We start from the raw sequence: 21,043 nt of genomic DNA on the forward strand, positions 1-21,043 counted from the left end.
ATTAACTAACACACAACACATCCCCTTCCGTAAATTCAAATAAATAATTTGGAACAATAAATTAAAATAGCAACACACAAACATATAGTGATAACATAAGAAGATACATAAGAAGAGGAAATTCCCATTAAAAATCATCCAGAGTCCGTGTATGAGGCAGAGATATACCCTAACACATAATCCTTCAACCAACTTGGATGGGTTACTTTCCTCTTCTCCTTAGGTCTCACATCTCCCTCACAATCATCACCAGGAAGAAGAGAACAACCTCCTTCCGAAATTCCAGAAGGTGAAGAGGTGTCTAAGCAAACACCCTCTGAAACTTCAGAAGGTGAAGAGGTGTCAATCAACTCATCTAACCAGTCAGACCTTCCTTCCTCCTTCCTAAAACCCATACCATCTTGCCCAATACAATACTTATTATTGAATAAAGCAATACGTTTAAGATTCCAGACCCGACCATCACTCAATCTAACCGCATTGTGCAACACTTCCCTCACTTGTTCAGGTTCAAAATATTGGCTCTCATTCTTCCTTACTTTAAAAGGCTTCCTAACACGTACCCAATCACCCACAACAATTTTGACAGGTTTCACATGATGAGAGTGGTCATAGTACATCTTATTTTTTTCTTGGGATTTGTCCAAATTATTTCTTACTAATTCCATCGACCAATTCTCCACACCAGCACCAAACAACCACGCTGGATTATGCTTACCCCTGGGTTTTCTACCTCTCATAATGACGAAAGGACTCAAACGTGTAGTTGGATTCTCAGTAATCCTGTAAGCCCACATCGCTTTGAACACAGCTATGTGCCAATCACAATTATTCATAGAGCTTTGAATAACACTCTTAATGACCCTATTGAATCTCTCAACAGTACCATTTCCACTGGGGTTGTACAAAGACGTAGTTTTGTGTTTGATGCCCAGTTTTCCAAAATACATCTTAGCAGTACTAGAAACAAATTGCACACCGTTATCACTCAACAATTTCGTAGGAATTCCCTCCGACAGAAACACCTTGTCCATAAATTCCAATACAGAAACTGTGTCTCCCCTCTCTACTGTACCAATTTCTGGCCATTTAGAAAATAGGTCAATAAGGACTACCACATATTCTTGCTCATCCCCAACAGGACCAAACAAATCAACAGCCACACATTCCCATGGTTGCTTTGGTAATAATTTCTGATCCATAGGAGGTTTTAAAGTACACAAAGTTTTGTCTGCTGAAGAACACACTTCACATGACCTTACAAACCTTTCAACTGCTTTATCCACTCCCGGCCACCAAAACAAATCTTTAACCACTGACTTAGTGCGAACAACTCCAAAATGACCCTCATGGCACAGATCCAAAACAATATTTCTCATTCCATGTGGTGGAATTACTTTATTCCCTCTCAGTATGAAACTGTTCTCAACAGAAAGTTCATGCCTAACTTCCCAGAAGTGTCTACTTTGCTCCGTAAGTAGATCTTTCTTAGGCCAACCTTCCAAGACAAACTTCCGCACCATTTGCAAATCTAAATCTTCTTCCATTTCCTTACACCACAAGTCCTTATCAAAAGAAGAATTTCCAGTATCATGTATCAGAGCAACACTATAGTCTTCCCAAGGATCATCCACACAACCTTCTAAAGGGCACGGAAGCCTGGATAAACAATCTGCCATCAGATTATTTTTCCCAGGAACATACACAATATTGTATATAAAATCCTTCATACGCATAGATAGTCTTAAAATTCTTGCAGAAGCCATTACACTACCTTCTGATGTGAGAAGCTTAATCAGAGGTTTATGATCACACTGGATAGTGATGTTCTTGCCCCAAATAAATGTACAAAAGTGTTCTAAAGCCCAAGCACAAGCTAACGCCTCCTTTTCAATGACTGAGTACTTCTCCTCTGAAGGCGAGAGTGATCTAGATGCGAATAAAATAATCCTCTCCCTTCCATCTTTCCCTTTCTGGGACAATACAGCACCTAGACCTTTATTGCTAGAATCCGTAGTCACAACAGTATCCAAGTCAGGATCAAAACTCTCTAAATTCATTACTTTGCTCAAATCATCCTTAACACTCAAAAATTCCCTTTCGCATACATCATTCCATATAAATTGAGTATTCTTTTTCAGCAGTAGTCTTAAATTATAAACCTTTCCTGCAAAATTTGGAATAAATTTCACAAAAAATTCAGCCATTCCCAAAAATGATCTTACATCTTCCTTAGAAGTTGGAGTTGCTGCATTAACAATGGCAGTAACCAATGATGCTTTCGGTTTCACTCCCTCACCACTGATTTCATGCCCCAAATATTCTACACTTCTCCTGGCCAACTTGCATTTGCTCAATTCGACAGTCAACCCCTTACTTTCCAACACCCCTAAAACATGTTCCAATCGCTCATCATGCATTTTCCGATCACACCCAAACACCAAAATGTCGTCCTGAAAACACATAACTCCCAAAGATTTTCCAAATAACTTATACATGAGTCTTTGAAAAACTGCAGCTGCAGACGCTAGTCCAAATGGCATCCTTTTGTACTGGTAACAACCGAAAGGTGTGATGAACGCTGTCAAATTCCTTGATTCCGTTCCTAATGGAATCTGATGATAGGCTGCTGATAAGTCAATTGTTGAAAACCAACTTGCACCCTTAAGACTTGAAACCATTTCATTGATTTTAGGTAATGGAAAGCGGTCGATGACAATATTGTCATTTACATATCTTAAATCGACACATAAGCGAATTTTCCCATTGCTGCGTCGAGCAATAACCACTGGTGATAACCATTCCGCGCTTTCTATAGGTTCAATCACATCCATCCCTACCAGCTTTTCCAATTCTTTTGAAACTTCATCCCTTATCATCAAGGGCACTGGTCTCACCTTATGGATTTTTGGTACAGCGTTCATTTTTAATACAATTTTATGCTCAAAACCAATCAATTTTCCTAAAGGTTTCCCAAAGACCTTGGGGAATCTTTTCTCCATTTCCATAGACAGGGTATGCTCCTCATTTACTATCAACACCTTTTCCTTGCTGTTAGGATCTAAGATCATGTGAAGCTGTCCTTGATCCTTCCATCCCAGAACTGATGGCCCCCTTTTTGACACATACAATTTTCCTCTGGCACACCTATTTTTAAACGTGAATTTTAACCATCTAAAACCAACGAGATCAACCTTGTCTCCTGTGTAGCTTTCAGGTCGCACATCAGGTTGCAAAAGTTTTCCACCTAATTTATTCACGAATGCCTTATTCCATATATCCTCATTCACTATAGTGAAAGGTGAGCCAGAGTCTGCGTACATAGTCATTGGAATTCCACCTATTTCCATATCACACATTGGTTTCCCTTTTGTTTCAACATCTGTTATGTTCAAAATAAAGTTCCCATCTACAGTATCCTCTTTAGATTCCAAGTCATCATATTCTTGGTGCTCAATTCCTACATGAGCATTGCCATTTAATATGCATTTAACCATTTTCTTTTTATTCCTACATACTTTCGCAAAATGTCCCACAATGCCACATTTACTACATTTCAATTTCATAGCTGGGCATGATTTAGCATACGCTAAATGTTCCTTGCTGTCACATCTATAACATCTTTTTTCACCATCGTTACTTTGTGGTGTTTTCTGTTCCTTCAATGTTCTACGATTATTTATCTTGCAGATGTTGTCAACACTTCTTTCAGTCGATTTTAATTCTGAAACACACCGTTCAGAAATCTCAGCTTTCCTTACAATAGCCACAATTTCCTCCAATGAAGAGTCACCATTAATCCATAATCTCTCTTGAATGGATTGATTGTTGTTGTGCATGACCACTTGATCCCTTATCAAATCATCTTGTATTGAACCAAACTTACAATCAAGGGCCAATTTCTTTAAATCTGCCACATAGTCATCAACAGATTCACCCTTCTCCTGCTTTCTTTGAAAAAATTTGTAGCGAATAATTCCAATGCAAACTTTGGGTGCAAAATATTTATCCAGGTCGTGCATTGCAACACCAAAAACACACACATCTCCACTTATGGGGCTCTTCTGCATTTTGTTGTACGTTTTCAAACCCATAGGTCCCAATGAATGTAGTAAAAGTATTTTCTTTTGTTCTGCAGGCATCCTGTCATCAAGATCTATAGCCCCTATGTAGTTCATGAAATAATCTTTCCATTCTGACCATTTTACAGGTGGATTATTCCCAGCAGCCCAAAATACTTGTGGCGGAACAATCGTAAAATTAGGCTGCGCCATGTCACGCACACTGAGGATCTCCTTGACCTGTTCCCTTGTTTGATGAGAAAAAAAATTGTATATATTTCTAATTCTGTTGTATTCTTTATTTCTGTTATTCCCCCCCAAAAAATTGTCAGTAATGCTGTTTGGATTGGGGTTTCCTGAACACCATAACCTCTATAACCAGTCACCAAATAATGTTGCACGTAAAAACGTGTAAAATATGTAACTTGTGTAGCGCGTCCCTACGATACCTTGAGAGTCTCTGTTGCCAAGTAGACAACGCGTATCCCGAATTTGCACTAGCGCGTATTGACGCGTCTCCGTTACCTAGGAGACGACACTCAAGTGTAAACACACATCAGCTGGACGATCGAATAGACGCGTCTCCGTTACCTAGGAGACGACGCGCGAGCGGAAACACGCGCGACAGGTCAATTAACGGTTTGCGCACGCGCGCACTACCGCCGAGTATGTACCCGGAACAATAATAAAAATAAATTTAAAATAAAACGAATACAGGCAAAATTGACCTGAGTGTCGCCGCTCCTATAGTGGTGCTGATCATGGACTTGAATGAAAATAAGGATCCCAATGGAAAGTGGAAGCTGAAGCAACACAGTCAGTGCTTCCACCACCCTCGTCGCCAGATTGAAGTGGGTGTGGAAGGATTAAATCAGAGTCATCGGTAAGTGAATCTTCTTCTTTATTAGGTTGCCAGTACGGTAACAAGGGAACAGGTTCGCCTCCTCAACGCATCCAGGCTCAACTGACTCCAGGAGAATTCCAGCGTCAGGGACGCTAGAATCCTAATGTGTCATCGGCCTCCACATTCTATAAACCAAGAATTAACTAACACACAACAGTCACCTCTAGCACATGTAAATTACTCGTACACTGACTGCATAGGTGTCTCTCTATCGAGGCTTGGTCCGAGCTAAAATATCTTGCGAGACCTGTGAAACCAGAGTTGTCGGGCAGCTGTATGCGCCCTCCACCAACGTCCGCCATGCAACTTGTGGAAAATGGAGTGACCTCCCTTGGTGCCGGTACCTTGCTAGCCTTTTGTCCACAAGTACACACTTCGATTTCCTTTGCCTCCCGAGTGACACAACAGTGGACATTTGCAAGGGAAGGTAAGAACAGATGATGACAAATAATACTGGAATAGGGGGATGTTGAGGTAAAGAGTAAGCTAGGTGTCCCTAGTTACATATGAAAATCAGCTCCTGCATAGCGCACTTACAACCTATAGTTCTCAGAAGAAACATGCGTACAATGTGAGTAAAAATTAGACAACTACACACAACTGTACAGGAGGCACCACAGGTTTGGTACCCTGGGGGACATTCAGCTGGGTACACTTTCCAACTAGTACCCAGTCCAGTAAATGAGGGACTAGTCAGTTCTTCAACCGGTGTCCTCTTGTGACTGTATCCAGTGGTTCCTTCCTTTCCTCCGACTGCCAGACCCTTTAGTCGAGTCCTCCTCTGGCGCCCGAGAGAGCACAGCACTTGGGTGAGGCCTCTCTTCCAGTCTGGGTGGAAGGTTCTTGGTTTTACAGACTGTGATCAATTACTTCAGTGAAACTCAACCATACACTTCGGCCCATATTTAGGAGTGGACTCTGCCATGCTGGCCCCACACAATGTGGTACATGCGGGATGCAAACCACCAAGTCATATTTTTGAAGCCAAGCAAAGGCACTTTGCGTGGCTATGAATGGCTTCGAAAATATGGAGTACGGCAAGGCAGCGCAAATTGCTACGTTGTCTTACTCTGCCCTAGGTAGGCCTCCCATTAGCGTGTGGTGGGTGTTCCCACGCAACTCCCATGGATTTTAACTCATTCCCAGATTTACAAGGACTTGTAAACTTTGGAATGCGCCAAAATCTTACGCCTACCCGGGAGAGGCATAACAAGGAGCAATACCTTTATTATTTAGTTTTTTCTCTATGGGTGCTGCATTCTGCAGTACACATAAAAAGAGAAAAGAAAACAATCCTGCATGCAACACAGGCACCTTTGCACAATGGTGCAAGGGTGCCTGCGTTGGTGCTAGGCTGCCAAAAGGGCACCAGCACGGGGGAAAGAACAGGAATGCGCATTATTGGATAAATATGGCACAATCCTGCCCTTCCCCTGTGACGCTGCCCTGCGCCACCACACTCATAAATGTGCCCCTGAGTCTTGAACCCACCGAGTTGTTCCAGTTTTGCGACCAGAGCTCAGGGAAGACAGGGTGAATGGCAAACGTACTGAACTGGATACATGTTATGCCTCCTTCTGGCACCTGCACCCCACAGTTAAAAGACAAACAGCAGTATAAACCCGAGGCACTTCCAAATCACAAAGCCAGGGCTTTTAATCTGTTGTGTTAGTTCAGTGCCTCAGCTCTAGAGTAACTTATTCACAGGCACTATGTTCATTGCGTTCGTTGCACCTGGTGTGCTGCAAAAGCACATGGATGGTATTTTGGCCCCTAGAGAATGGTTGGATCCTTTTTGTGTGTATCCCTATTTTTCCTGCCCTATTTCACCTGCCTGTAAAAATATCCTGTTGGAGTCATGTGACTGACTAGACATTAAGTTTGTGTGGTATTTACTCTGATGGTCTCTGTCTGAGGTCTAACTACTGTTATCATCAAGAGCAAGTCTTGACTACTGGACTCCCCTACCTACCCCTGAAAAGCAGTGAGACCAAAAGACTCAACGTGGCTATCCCATTACGGTGTAGTATGAGTCCTACCTAAATTACTTTACGTACCTGTAATCAGTAGCCGCTTCATATACCCAGATCAATTATGAGGTAACCTAGTCAACGATCTTCTCCTATCATGGATACGCCAGTTTGGGACAGTCACCATTTACCCACCATCCTCATGGTGGAAAAGTAACTTTACCTTCCGTGATCAGCAGCAGATCTTCTATCTCTTGCTGTAATCGCAGCTTCAGGACCCGCTCCATCAGGTCCTGCCGTTGGCTCCTCGTGCCGACCCCCATCTTCTCAAGCTTCTCGTCGGTGAGTCGCAACAGTGCACGCCCTACACCACGACAAAACAGATGGAATCAAGGAAGTTATTTTTTATGCATCAGAGGTATGTATTAGATGAACAGTCTCAAATGGAATAAAAAATTTAAACATCACTAAAAACCAACAGTGCAGAGATGAGCAAAATAACACACATACCAGTGCTTAATTTTTGCCTATTGTTTCCGGTGCCGAGCACCAGCACTTATTTTTGAGGGCTGGCGCTTACTCTTCTGCCTCAAGCATTTGCTGCGAGCAAAAGACACATATGGGAAAGACGGAGGAAGAGAAAAATGAAAAAGCACCACAAAAGTAGAAAGCAGAAAGCTGCAAGAGTGAGCTGAAGAGGCACGGAGTGGCTGTAAATGGATTAAAGAGGCCCAAGATGGCTTCAGGATTACGCTGCCTCAGTATTCCGTGCTCGCACATATGAATGCGGCAGCCGCGTGTTTAACAGGAGGGTTTTGGCACCGGCACGTTTTTATTTACAAATTAAGCACTGACACATACTATTTTGAAACCACAAACAATGCTAAGAAAAATATCACAATTAAGTAATGGCCCTGGGCGTCTGAAGAAATTTTTCATAGGGGGGGCATCATTCTTACGTCATCGGCCGTACTAGTGCAGGCAGCGTAACACTAAGGCGGCCGGACGCCCATGGTAATGACCAGCAGAGGTAGTTTGGAAGATACGTGCAAATTTGATATCTCAGCATTGCTGTACGGAAATTGTTCCATAGGAGAGAACAAGCATCTGCAAATCTGAAACATCTGGCGTCCACCACCAGTCTTTTGGCCTCTGTCATGTTTTTAGCAACACTTTATTGTTGGGGACCTGCCAGGTCCTCTTCAATCTAAACCAAAGCACATTGGCTAAAGGCAAAAATATTTTCAGTCTATTGCTTTTTGATAATATTTTTGTAAATATTTATTGCAAATAGATATGCGTGAAAAGACAGATTGACAGCGCGATGCGCAAACGCTGATGTGGAAGGTTGAATACATAGCTAGTGTTTCATAGACAGACATATTGGTGTAAATAAGTAGATAGATGACTGCATAGCTAGGGATGGTTGCACAGATAGAGACAATTGCTTAGACAGAATTGCAATGATAGCTATAGATAGCAACAAAGACAGACCAATGGATGAAGAAAGCATGCTGAAAACCCCCCAAAGTAAGTGTATGGTACACAGAATGTTAGAATAATCAAAAAGGTCTTGGCTAATGCGGCACCTCAAAAGGACATAATATCAAACCTTGACTTTGCTGCTAAAAAGCAAATGAAGATTTGACGAAGAACTGGTTTAGTTCTAAGGACTGGTCACGCTCCACAGAATATGCTCTGCCTTCCTCACGTACAGCCCAACCCATGGAGTTATTGTGTGCCCTTATACGGAGTTTGAAGGCTCCTACTGAGTGAGGAGCTTACTGAAGAGCCTCAATTCATGCTTCAGACGATTAATAAAGTTATCCATGATGGATTTGTGTAGAAATGCATCGTGCACCCCTATTGTATAGTTGCTATATCCTCATTGATACATACTAATACTGGATGCTTCAAGGGTCTCTTGAGTCTCCTTGTAGACCATGAAACAAGTGCAACTTCTACCGCAGCCGTGGTGCCGCCATGCACAAAATGGTGCACGTGAAAGAGGTCAGGCGTTTCCTTAGGAGGGTCTGAAATAAAAGAAACCCCACAAAGACGGTAAACCTACAAGCCTTCCTATGAATTTTGACTGAAAAAGAAAATAGGAAACCATGACGAATGCAAGAACCAACCACTCCAGAGAGATTAGAAAGAAAAAAAGAGCCAGGCCACACTTTAGGATGGGAATTCAGCGAAATGTTTACCTGGAAGGAGCAAAAATCAGAGATAAAAATGGATTCAAAGGGATGAAGAATGCAACAAAAAAACAAGAGAGCAAATGTGTTGTGATGCTTCCTTTGCTTTGAAGAGCCTCCTCACCTATTGTCAAACAGTATCTGACTAAAAGGCCAAACTCCATCTTCGATTGAGATCCTTTAACAACATCCTATGGACTGACCACCATCTTGGCATGGGTCCATTAGCAGATATGAGAACGTCCTCTTCCTGGAAACATGGCATTTACTTGTGAAGTGAAAAAAGCCCAGGTCTGCCATCTTTTTCCTAGCGCTGCACTGCAATTTTGCTGCTGCCAGTTGCGTCCTGAACCCCAAACAGCTCATTGAACACCCATCGGAGTGGCCAGAAACGTGGAGACAACATGGCGGTTTTGGCACCGCAGGAGCTCAGCCATACACTGGACACAGCGTCTCAAAGCTGCCTGAGAGCGCGGACAATGCTTCTTCATCCGCAGTCAGCGCAGGCCCTCGGGTAAACGTTCAACTACTTTCTTACAATGGAAGTAACATTATGGGGCTTTAAAAGGTGTCTAAAAGGCATTTTATGGATATTTATTTACTTACATTTAAATATATTATATTGCAAAAAAAAACAGTTTTAGCCAGTCACAAAACATAAGGAAAAGTTGAATTCTAAGTTAGACTAGCGAGAGTCCTACATCACATTAGCCCACTGTCATGTGAAACTTTGCAGGAGCAAATGAGGAAATATTTACTTGTCGAATCTATTGGAATTAAAAACAGAACACATACTGAAACAGTCTCATGAGGTAGACAACGTGCTTTAAACCTTATTCATGGACTTCTCAGGGACCCTGAGAACCAGCGATAAACGCACCCATCGGTTTGTCCCTGTCATCAACTGACTGCCATGTTCTGAAGAAATTGTAATTGGAGGATCAAACACTGTGGTAAGTCTAAATAAGGTTCAGCCACAAAAACTTAATGAGAAACATCCATGAGTAGTTTGACCAAACTGACATATGAAAGACCATTTGTAGGTGTGTAGAACTCACATACCAAGAGTGGAGAGAAGACCCCAGCAGATGGGTGTGGCACTGGAAGGTCACAGAGGATGCCTTGGCTCTGACTGAAGGACACCTCAAGGACAGTCACAGAGCAGCAGGCCATAGAAGACTAAAAGACCTGTTTCCCGGGTGAAGTACCAACACGAGACAAAGACCAAATATTCATAGTGCAGAACAGGTAGAAGCAAAGGACCGTCTCAAAAACTAAACTGTCAAGGACATCATTGATGTGACCATATACAAGTCCTTCCTAACACAGTTTAGGAGGCGTGAAGGTAACAAACTCTGCACTGATTATGGGATTTAATCTAAGGCTAAAATCTAGGGATGACAGGACAGCAGGCAACTCTGCTGTCTCTGGGATGCTATAATGAGGACTGGTCCTATGGAGAGGTAGCTCTACGCAGCAGCATAGGGCACTACTCATGGCCAGGTACCAGGTTACCCCGCTAAGCACCAAAGGTCGCCTTGTTTGAGAAGCAGGGTGAACAGCAAATTGTCAGTAAGCCTAAGACAACAACAATTCCCGCACGGGCCCAGTGAGTGGTTAAAACTGGGACTGGGGAAAGCTGAGGGAGCAAGGATAAGGCAACTGGCGATGTCAGAACCTCTGAATTCTCCAATTTGTCCAAGTTCTGTACTTGGAGGTCTGTCAGTGGATGCTTTATCATTGCAACCTCATTTAGGTTTGGACATTATGAACTTGTACAATGATCCATACTTAAAAGGTGTTCACATGATCTCCAAAAGAGGGGGAAAAAGGTCGGACCTCCATGCACCTCTACATGGTTGAAAGACCAACAGGAAGTAGTTCGCATGTCAACAGGTGAAAAAGCAGACTGTGGCTTTCTGTGGCTCTCTAAAGGCAAAGGGTAGCGCAGGAGGGTCTTGTAGCATCAAATAGTTAAGCAGAGTTTAAAGAAGTGTAGCACATGTAAGGGACATGCATATACAGCTTAGAGTTAAAGTCCTGCTTAACTCCATTGATCTTTGTTCGCGGACTTGAATTATTTAAGCGCTGAATGCTCCGAAGGAAGCACAGGAGTGCATCAGGGGATATGTTAGCACATTTGGAGGTGCAGACAAGGAAGAGCCCAGAACCGTATGTTGAGTGCGCTGCTGAGCTTTAGTAAACACATCTCATATGTCATACCCTGGACCGGTACAGGTAGGTGATAGGGAGCTACACTTTCTATGTTTACGCCAAAGCGCATGAAACAAGATTGCACTTGTACAGAATTCGAGTCCAAGGCAGTTCCCAAATTTAAGGATATGGATCCGTCCAGGCTAGTACAACCAATAGAGGCTCATCCCAGGCTGCAGCCTTAAATCGTGTACTCTTAAACCGGCTTGAGATCAATGTGCAGAGCGTGCCGCCCCAGTCAGGCTATCTGATCCTTCTGCTTAAACTATCAGCTTGTGTTGTCTCTAGACAGCCCTATCCATCTCTTGGAGAATTGTTGATCTCCTTAGAGCTGAGTCTGGCTCCGGAAGCCATTAAAGAGTCACAGTTTCCTATATGAAGAGGAGAGTAGGAAATCCCACCCCAGAGAGTGATGTGTGTCCTGTTAATCCCTACACGCTTGTAGCAGGATTTCTTCCAGACAACAACACACTAATAGATGCTTCCAGAGGAGATGAATCCTTCATGATGAACCTACGGCTTGCATTATGAGCTCTGGAGGCAGGTCCTGCAGCTCAAAGCCGACCCCGCTGAAACCTCATGTTAACCCTGATAATCTAGTGTTCTCAATGTACAGCAACCTGATCCCTTGCACCTCAATGGTGATGAATGTGCAATAATGCAGACAATGCATAAAAGTATTATCATAGGTAAGACCCAGCACACACTGGCCATAAGTAAAATCAATAATATTCATTTTTGTGTCACAGTTCTACCCCTCCAAGGTTATTGTGAATTAAACAGTTTTTATTATATCAATTCACAAGGTTTTTTTCCTGTGTACATATGTGTGGAAAAAGTCTGAATCTCTGCATACAAAAAACGCACAGGTGATCAGGTACATGAAAATTCAAGTACACCTGCAGAATTTACACATACGTACGTACATGGCACATAATTATGGCCACTATAATTGTGCCCATTTCTAGGAAAATGTAAAACTGCTGACTGAAAATATGGTGAACAAGCACGCAGTCCTGTCTCCCATGTATTAACATGACATTTGTAATGTCTTTTCAACAAACATTTGCACCAGCAACCCTTCACCTGAATAAGGTGGCCAGCTTGCGTCAGGTCATCTTGGACATCACGCTTGCAGTACAGGGATTTTGGGTGCTTACCTAGTGCATTCGGGGTACTGCAGTAGTAGTTTGGTCCCTTTGAATTAATATGTCAAACACACCTGGTAGCAAAGACTTGTAAGTAAAGGAAGACCAGAACCAGGAGGAAAGAAGTCAGAGATGAAGTGAGGTGACCTCCTGTACCTGAATGATCCACTTAAAAGTGGAAAGTGTATCAATGGACTGATTACAACTGGCACCACAAGCAGTTTGTGAACCCATTATTTGGAAGGAGACAGGGTGTAGTTTGAGATCACAGATAGGGGAATAGCGTCCATGGCCATCTCATTGCGGGATGCGCATGCATGCATTTTGAAGTTCGTTCCTGCGATCTGTGGCGCGTTGCACCTGCCATGCTGTGCAGGTGCAAAGATCTGCATCGGGCACAATTTATACCAGAGTTGTATTCATTTTGGGATCAAACTGGAGTTTGCAACCAAAAGGGGATTATTATCTTAATTGTAATCAGACCTAAAGTATTTTGTAACTTCCAATCAGCATGGAAGTTAAGTTCTTTTTAAGAGATGGCCACTCCTAGAGAGCTCCTACATTGTAACAATACCATAACTACTAACTTATCAAAACAAAAGTGTACTCACTCTTTGTATACATATGTGGAGGTCATAGTGCTCAGTGTCTCACTGAGTGTGTGTAATTCTAGGTGCTGGTGATATGTGGAAGTATGCAACGTTGTGTGGGAGTGTGCAGTAGTGTGAGGTGTGTATTTCTGTGCAAATGTTCTTTTAACATAAATACAGAACAGACCATGAACTTTAATGGTGGGAAGCACTGTGACACAAGGGAACGGATTCAGATGGATAAGATCTGGCCATGGATCAGGAGAAATGATGGAGAAAAGATGGATAAGATCTGGCCATGGATCAGGATGAAGGATGGATAACATCTGTCCATGGATTAGGAGGAAGGGTGGATAAGATCTGGCCATGGATTCGGAGAAAGGATGGATAACATCTGGCAAAGGATAATAAGGAAGGATGGATAAGATCTGACCATAGATCAAGGTGAAGGATGGATAAGATCTGGCTGTGGATAAGGAGGAGGGATGGATAAAATTTGACCATGGATCAGGAGGAAGGATGGATAACATCTGGCCATGGATCAGGAGGAAGTATGGATAAGATCTGGCTGTGGATAAGGAGGAAGGATGGATAAGATCTGGCTATGGATCAGGAGGAAGAATGGATAATATCTGGCCATGGATTAGGAGAAAGGATGGATAACATCTGGCCATGGATCATAAGGAAGGATGGATAAGATCTGACCATGGATCAGGAGGAAGGATGAATAAGATCTGGCTGTGGATAAGGGGGAAGGATGGATAGGATCTGTCCGTGGATGAGGAGGAAGGATGGATAAGATCTGGCTATGGATCAGGAAGAAGGATGGATAAGATCTGGCCATGGATTAGGTGGAAGAGTGGATAAGATCTGACCATGGATCAGGAGGAAGGATGGATTAGATCTGGCTGTGGATAAGGAGGAAGGATGGATAAGATCTGGCTATGGATCAGGAGCACTGATAAGATCTTGCCATGGATTGGGAGAAAGGATGGATAACATGGATAAGATCTGTCCATGGATTAGGGGGAAGGATGGATAAGATCAGGCCATGGAGCAGGAGGAAACTACAGGACTTACACAGATGGAAATATCCAAGAGTATATTCAGAGGAAATCAATCTTCACATGGCTTTGGCGACAATAAAAATACTGAAGAACTCAGTGGGTGAAGGATAACATTTGGAAACGCTGCAGCAGGTCAGGCGCAGGGCTCTACCCGAGCATGTGGCAGGGCAATTTCAAGCACATGATCAGAATGACACAAGCTAAGGTAGCAGGCACTGATCAGATGAGGCCCTTTTTTGACCATTCTCTACTGCTTCCTTTTTACTCGATCAGTGTACATAGAAATCTGCATGTCTGTCATGAACACATTTGTTGTTGCAATTTCTAGAATCAGTTTTAAGTGGCACAAAATAAAATCAATCACAACATCCACAGGTTACCTGATATGGCGTGGATTTGGGCCAAGTCCACTATGGGGGCGCTGCATGCAAACTCTCCACTCCTCAGCCAATGGCACACATCTTCAACCGACCACTGGGATATGGGCTTCTTCAAAGCGCTGTGCTTCGGTCGCTGACCACCACTGCTATCCTGAAAGTCAAGGAGCGGTGTCTGTGACCCACATATTATCACACTCGGCATCCAGTCCTCATTTCAGTGCTACAGCTCCCCTTCAATCTGCGTCTCACACCACACTGACAACCCAAAGTCAGAATCCTTTGCATCGGTGCAGGTCATGACTTACCATTTGGGCTCTGATGTATCTCACTTCAGAGCCCGGCTCCCCCTTCCCTGGTTTAGCAGAGGCAGAGGCTGAATCCAAGACTGGGCTGCATGTCACACAGGAGGTGAAGTCCTGGGCAAACAACACATAGCTCCTGACCCATTAGGACGTAAACAGCCTTCCATCTACTGAAACAAGAGGGCAATTACTGCTTTGGTTCCAAAGAGTCACATTTGCATTTAGAGTGAATTCCCAGGGCAGTGATTCATATAGCTGATATGGTACTGTCTGAACAATTCAATGCCTTCTTATCTCTATCAAAACTAACTTTAAAAAAACCCTAATGTGAGATTTGGGATTTCATCTATAGCTCTTGCTGTATTCCAAAGAGTATATTTCTATGAGATGCCACCAAAGGTGCTAGATTAATTTAAAGAAGAAGATAACACTTCAGCGTGGCCTGTGGCTTTCAGGCTACAATTGTGCTCAAAGCATATAACAGAGAGGCACACTGTTGAACTGGGAAAATGTAAGTTTTTTCTGTAGACATTTAAGAGTTTACACAGTGAATGAATGAGCTACCACATTCTACCAACGCCAACCAATTTTAGTGCTTATATTTTAGGGCAGGGGGTGGAAGGCATGTCTATCCTTAGGCCCTCACCACCTGCACCAGTGAGGTGGCACTATTGTCGAGAATTGTCCTTACAGATGAACCGCATGAGGACTGGGAAATAAGCAGGCCCCAAAATGTTGCTGAGGTCTGGGGCTCAGTAAGGGACATCAGATACCCTGTGACATTTTCAAGAGCAAAGTTTAAAGTATTCTTTCCTGAGCCTTGAAGGAAGATACAGGTTTAGCGTGTGTCACCAAGGAGCTGGGCATGTCATTTTGGTACTTTCAGCATCTTTACGTTTTGCACAATATGATAAAGGAGGACTTGGGTCAGTGACCCCTTGGAGGTTTGTGTATCTCACAGTGTAGGCCAGATAATGAAGCTGATGCTGTTAATGCGATGGATAAAATCCTAGATTCTGGTAGCATCTGCAGCAACCTTCTCCCTCCCTATTCTATGAGTGGATCCTGGTGTGAGGCATAAACCAAGCAAGGCTGCTGCTTGTATTGTGGGGGATCTCCTATAGTACTCAAGCCCATTCTGAGGGCACTTTCCTGGGGCAGGATTGGCGCGACTGTGCACTGCTCAGCACTCCTTTTCTGCCGCGCACTTGAAGGCCACATCAGGGCTACTGGTAGAAGGTAGAACAATAGTGTGCAGTTGCAGAGGGCACTGACAGAAAAGGGCATTGCGCTGGCTGAGAAGCATCTACGTTTACACCAAAGGAACCATAAATATAACTTTACCTACAGCATGAGGAGTTATTGCACTATTCTGGGTCCATCACCCACTTGGGAAAGTGCATTTTAGGAAACTTGGAAGTCTGACAGCCTTTTTACCAGCATTAAGTAGAATTCTGATAAATTTTGACTCCACACCTAACCTGTGGCAGGTGCCCGGGATTCATCCTGGGAGCTTCCCACTCTAGAGGCTGTAAGAGTTTATCATCTACTACTGCCCCTGTCATTTTTTAAAACAAAATTGTTGTGGCAGAGCTGTGTGATCTGTTTGAGAAGAGGCAGTGCAATGGAGCTGAGCAATCAGCAAGACAATGGTCATCTTGGACATGACTGGACTCTACTCCCACATGCCTCATTTTGCCCCTCTGCTATTAGCAGGGTCCTGTAAAACAAGCCTATGGACCACTTCAGAGCCAGCCCCGTCTGGCAAGAACTGCAACCAGTGCGCAGTCTGAGAGCTGCTGTCAAGAGGCACTGTTGATGTCTTATTGGCTGAACACGTGTGTATGACAGTGTACAAATTAAACTTTTCAGCTGATAGTTAGTGCTGGTCTCTGAGGAGAACAAGTGCTGCATATAAGGAGGGAGGGACATGGTTTCCTGTACGAACGAAGCACTACCAATGTCCCATTGGCTGAGCGCATGGGCATGATAGCGTATGAGAAACTTTCCAGCTGAGAGTTAGTGCTGGTCTCTGAAGAGAGCAAGTGCTGCAGATAAGGCCATCCTGTGTGGCTTCTACCCTGCTTGCAATGGATGGGGAGAACCCATATTTATTACTCAAGGGAGGAACATTTTTAGGGACTCTACTATTCCTTGGTACTCAGCCTTCCAGGATGGACTGGACTCGAGGGTCATTGAGGTACCAGGCCTTGTCAAGCCACTGGCATGCAGCAGCCCCTAGGCTGTTGGTGCAAGGAGCCCTTCATCAGCAGAGAGGATCAGGAGAGTAGAACTGCTGGAGCAGCTGTTCATTCTTGGGCAGTAAGTAGTCAACACGACGAAGGTCACAGCTTGAACCTATCAGCCATGTGGATGAGTTACTTGAACATCCTTGGGGGGGTCTCACTTGAAGACTTTAGCTATGTCCAAACCTTTGCACTTCCCATCAATGGATCACTGGCAGAGCCTGACAATTAGGTTAATCCAGGAGGACCAATCTCTCTTCTGGACGAGTGGTATTAAAATAATCCTGTGCTAAACATGTGAAGACAGTGACCCTCTTTGTCTCATACTCAGAAGGAGACTCCAGTTATTTGTTATTCCCTACTCTCACACTTAGCTCCTTACACACCGGTCACATCACCTTCTGTGGAACCGGCATCACCAGAGAAGCCATTCAAGAACTGTTCTGATGTTTAGCACCTGGAAGCACCAAAGCTTGTAACAAAAGTATATCCCAGGTAGGGTCGACCTAGTTGTAAATCAATAATACTAAAATGGTTGTGAAAGTGAACCTGGTTGTGTAAGCTGCAGGTGTGTCACCTTCTATCCAGGTCCAGCGTCGTGGCTGTTATCCCTTCCTGTTTTTGGTTGGACAGTGCCCCCTCAGTCACTATGAAGCTGTCATGGCAGAAGCAGCTGTGGTCCTGTTGAGTGGAACACAGCGGTGCAGACATCATATTGCTCAGGGCATGGCCTATCAGCAGAGCGCTTCCCCTCCTGCACTGTAGCAAACAAGATAGCAGACATGACCATCCACATCTAAAGAAGAAGTATCGCACTGGCTGTGGGAATCCTCAGACAAAAAGTGGAGAGGTACTTGAGCGTTGTCAGAAATGTCACACCTGACCAAACTGGTGTAAGTTTGCCACTTCAGAGTGGTGTTCTGCGCGGAGGAAGTGACTGTGGAGGGGAAGATGCTATCTTCCCTTCTAGAATGCAAATACGCTGTTTGCTTTTGGTTAGCTTGCGCTCACCAACTTACTATTCGCAAGTCGCGTGAGAGGAAAAACTAGGCTATGCGGTAATTGGTGGAATTTGGCTGGAACTCTGCGTTACAAGCGTAAAGCGGAGTGGCCAAAACTCCAGCAGCGTAACAGAATATATCACCCACCTCTAGATTGCTGCACTGATAAATTCCTGTCTACATGACGGGGGCTTCTTTATTGATATGTGCACTGATCTGGCTTATAGATCTGGGTTTAGAAAGCTGTCCCAGGGTGAGAGGAAAGTAGCCTCTTGCTGGCTCCAAGGACACCAGGGTGCAGATCTTGCCAGTAAAGTCCTCTTTATCTATGTAACTCCACATCTTTGGCTACAGAGTGCAGACAATCCTAGAAACAGGCAAAATAATGACTGCATAGAAAGAAAATAGTGGACCTGTCACAATTTCTCCTGCTTTCTCTTGTGAAACATGTCCCTAGTTCCTGGGAAGTGCAAAGGGGCGTACAGACTAACAAAGCAATGCTACTGCAGAGAAATCCCAGGAACTAACTTGAACCTTTCTTTGGCGTTGGGTTTGTAAGATGTTCTCCTTCAAGTTATTTCCAAGGACTGGTGTAAGGAATCTTGCTGAAAGAAGTACACATCGAGGAACCAAAGTTGCAGAACTCTTTCTAATGGATGTATTCCTTGAGGGCAAGGTTAAGGTGCTAAACATACCCCAAAAAGATATAACCTCGGTGGCTTCAGCATTCTCGCTTTTCAAGACAGTGCTGAAGATTTTGGACCTCCAGAAATGTTCGTAGTGTGAAGGTTACATTTTTGGCATGATACGTTTGTATCATTTCGACCATTAAATCTCTTCTTTTTCATTCTTTTTCAATTTAGTTAGGTTTTAAAATTGTAATTGCTTTATTTTTTAACTGTATCGTTGTTTCGGGTGTTGTTGAACATTGCATGACATGTATTTCTGTGTGGACTGACCTGCTGCCTGAGCTAAGTACTTTCCCATGAGTGGAAGGCTGGAGCGATACAATTTTCACCTCGTTTGATAGCAAAACAGTATCTCCTGGAAAAACATTCTGAAAAATGTCCAGAAAATGTAAAAGTTGATAGCCTCATGGCTGCCTTATCATCTCTGGGAACTGTCATCTTGGAGGATGCCCTCTCGGCTGATTCAGTTAATAAAAAGACAGAGGGTGCACTGGAAACATCATACGCTGCACCTAATTTCGCAGTACATGATAACGCTTACAGTCTAGTTGCTGTAAGGGACTTTCTATCAAATGAATGAAGGAATTCACTGCTCCGCAATGCTCTAAACAATGGACCAGCATGTCCACTTTTCATCAGACGTTTTGTTCTGTAATTTATGAGTTGCAGCATAAGGAACGTCAACTGCAGTGCGACAGCACTTATGGATGCACGCTTGGAAGATGGATCCCTCTCAGAAAGCGATTCCAATGAGGCTTACTATTGAGGGGAATAAACTCTTGGGTCAACAATTAGAAGAAATGGTCAAAAAATGAGCTGAAAATAAGAAACTGAAGACCCCAGTCCATCCAGTCCATCCTTGATCTGCCAGCTTCCAGAGGCCAAATGCTGACAAATCCCAGTACAAGCCATATTCAGTTTCCTCTGCAAATCCTGCTGTTCCCCCAAAAGCATGAATATGCCCCTGCTGCTCCGGTGAGAGGCAGGCCGCTCCTCTTCAGGGATACTTGGCTTTCCACGATTTCAGGTCAGTGGGCCCTGGAAAATAGGGTGGACCGGATATCTGAATCCTTTCATGTCTCAAGCCTCCAAAGTCCTTTCATCAAATGCTTCTGCCTAAATTACCAGTCAGGAAATAAGCCTTGCGAAAGGTAACTCAACTCCTACTGGACAAAGCTTTGATAATTCCAGTACCTCAACACGAGAGGCACTGGGGTACTACTCTAGCCTATTCCTTGTCCAGAAGTCTTCTGGAGAATTTCACCCAGTACTCGACCTCAAGGGAGCATTTGTCTGTATCCGTCATCAGACTTTCAAGATGGTCTCTTTCCAGGCCACTCTTTCTCTCATAAGGAAAGGGAACTTCCATTGCTCAGTCTACCTAATGGACCCTTATCTTCAAGTTCCCATCCATTCAAGTTCCCAGCGGTTTCTCCGGTTCCCGGTGGCTGGTCTTCACTACCAGTTCCAGGTGCTCCTTTTTGGCCTGCATTGGTTCTAACTCCTGGCACCCTTGGTAGGTATACTCCATTCTTTGGCTATTCGGGTGTACCAATGACTAGATAACTGGTTAATTACATCCTCTTCTTTCTCGAAGGCAGAGTAAGATGTCCAATAGTCCTGCAGCACCTTCCAGAAGCACGGTTTCACAATCAGCATCACAAAATCATTGCTGTATCCATCCAGAGCCTGATATTTACAGGCTCCGTGCTTCAAACTGACTTGGGTCAAGTATTTTTAACCCAGGAAAGAAGAGCCAAACTCTTTTACAATCTTTGATTCCTCCTTCAGCAGAACTACACATCTGCAAGGCCTTGGCTGGTAGGTGAAGGGGCAAATGGCCTCTACTCTCCCCTTTCTACTGTGAAGCCGTTTCCACTTGTAGCCTCTAGTCTATGGCCTCTTCTCATTCTGGGATCACTCCTCTGGTAATTATACACTCTCCACCCCAGTGGCGGGCCAGTGGTGGCTAACTCAGTCGAACCTGGACAAAGGGTTTTGTCTTCATCCTGCCCTATGGTGGTTATGGCCATGGATGCAAGCAAGAGGGGTTGTGGAACCCAAGGCCCAGGGCAGACGGTTCTACAAGGAGTCTCTGCTATCTTCCAACCAGAAGAAATTAGCAGCCATTAAGAGGTTTCTTCTGCATTTCTTGCTCTGGATTCAGAATCAGACAGTATGCATTCAAACAAACAATCGGGCAGTGAGGTCATACGTGACTCGGCAAGGGGGAATGGGTCCCCGGGCGCTGGTTCTCCTTTCTCTGGAGATAG

The 21,043-nt window shown here is 43.9% G+C and overlaps 1 protein-coding gene across 7 annotated transcripts in view; it reads right to left on the reverse strand.

Annotated features, from left to right (window-relative positions):
• LOC138295361 (sterile alpha motif domain-containing protein 12-like) overlaps nucleotides 1-21,043 on the reverse strand; it is an 88,860-nt gene that overhangs the window by 35,627 nt on the left and 32,190 nt on the right. For 5 of the 7 annotated variants that reach the window (XR_011203579.1, XR_011203578.1, XR_011203576.1 and 2 more), the window contains exons 3-4: nucleotides 14,533-14,683; nucleotides 7,159-7,299 (exon numbers count right to left, since the gene is read on the reverse strand). Coding sequence is in view for 3 of the 7 variants with exons in the window: in XM_069233601.1 (XP_069089702.1) it covers nucleotides 7,159-7,299; nucleotides 14,533-14,683 (292 nt within the window). In the remaining 4 variants the exon portion in view is untranslated. Of the gene's footprint in view, nucleotides 1-7,158; nucleotides 7,300-14,532; nucleotides 14,684-14,837; nucleotides 15,005-21,043 lie in introns of all 7 variants that reach the window. The other 2 variants (XR_011203577.1, XM_069233602.1) reach the window with 2 other exon arrangements.

The sequence above is a fragment of the Pleurodeles waltl genome, chromosome 5, assembly GCF_031143425.1.
Source record: "Pleurodeles waltl isolate 20211129_DDA chromosome 5, aPleWal1.hap1.20221129, whole genome shotgun sequence".
Taxonomy (NCBI): Eukaryota; Metazoa; Chordata; class Amphibia; order Caudata; family Salamandridae; genus Pleurodeles; species Pleurodeles waltl.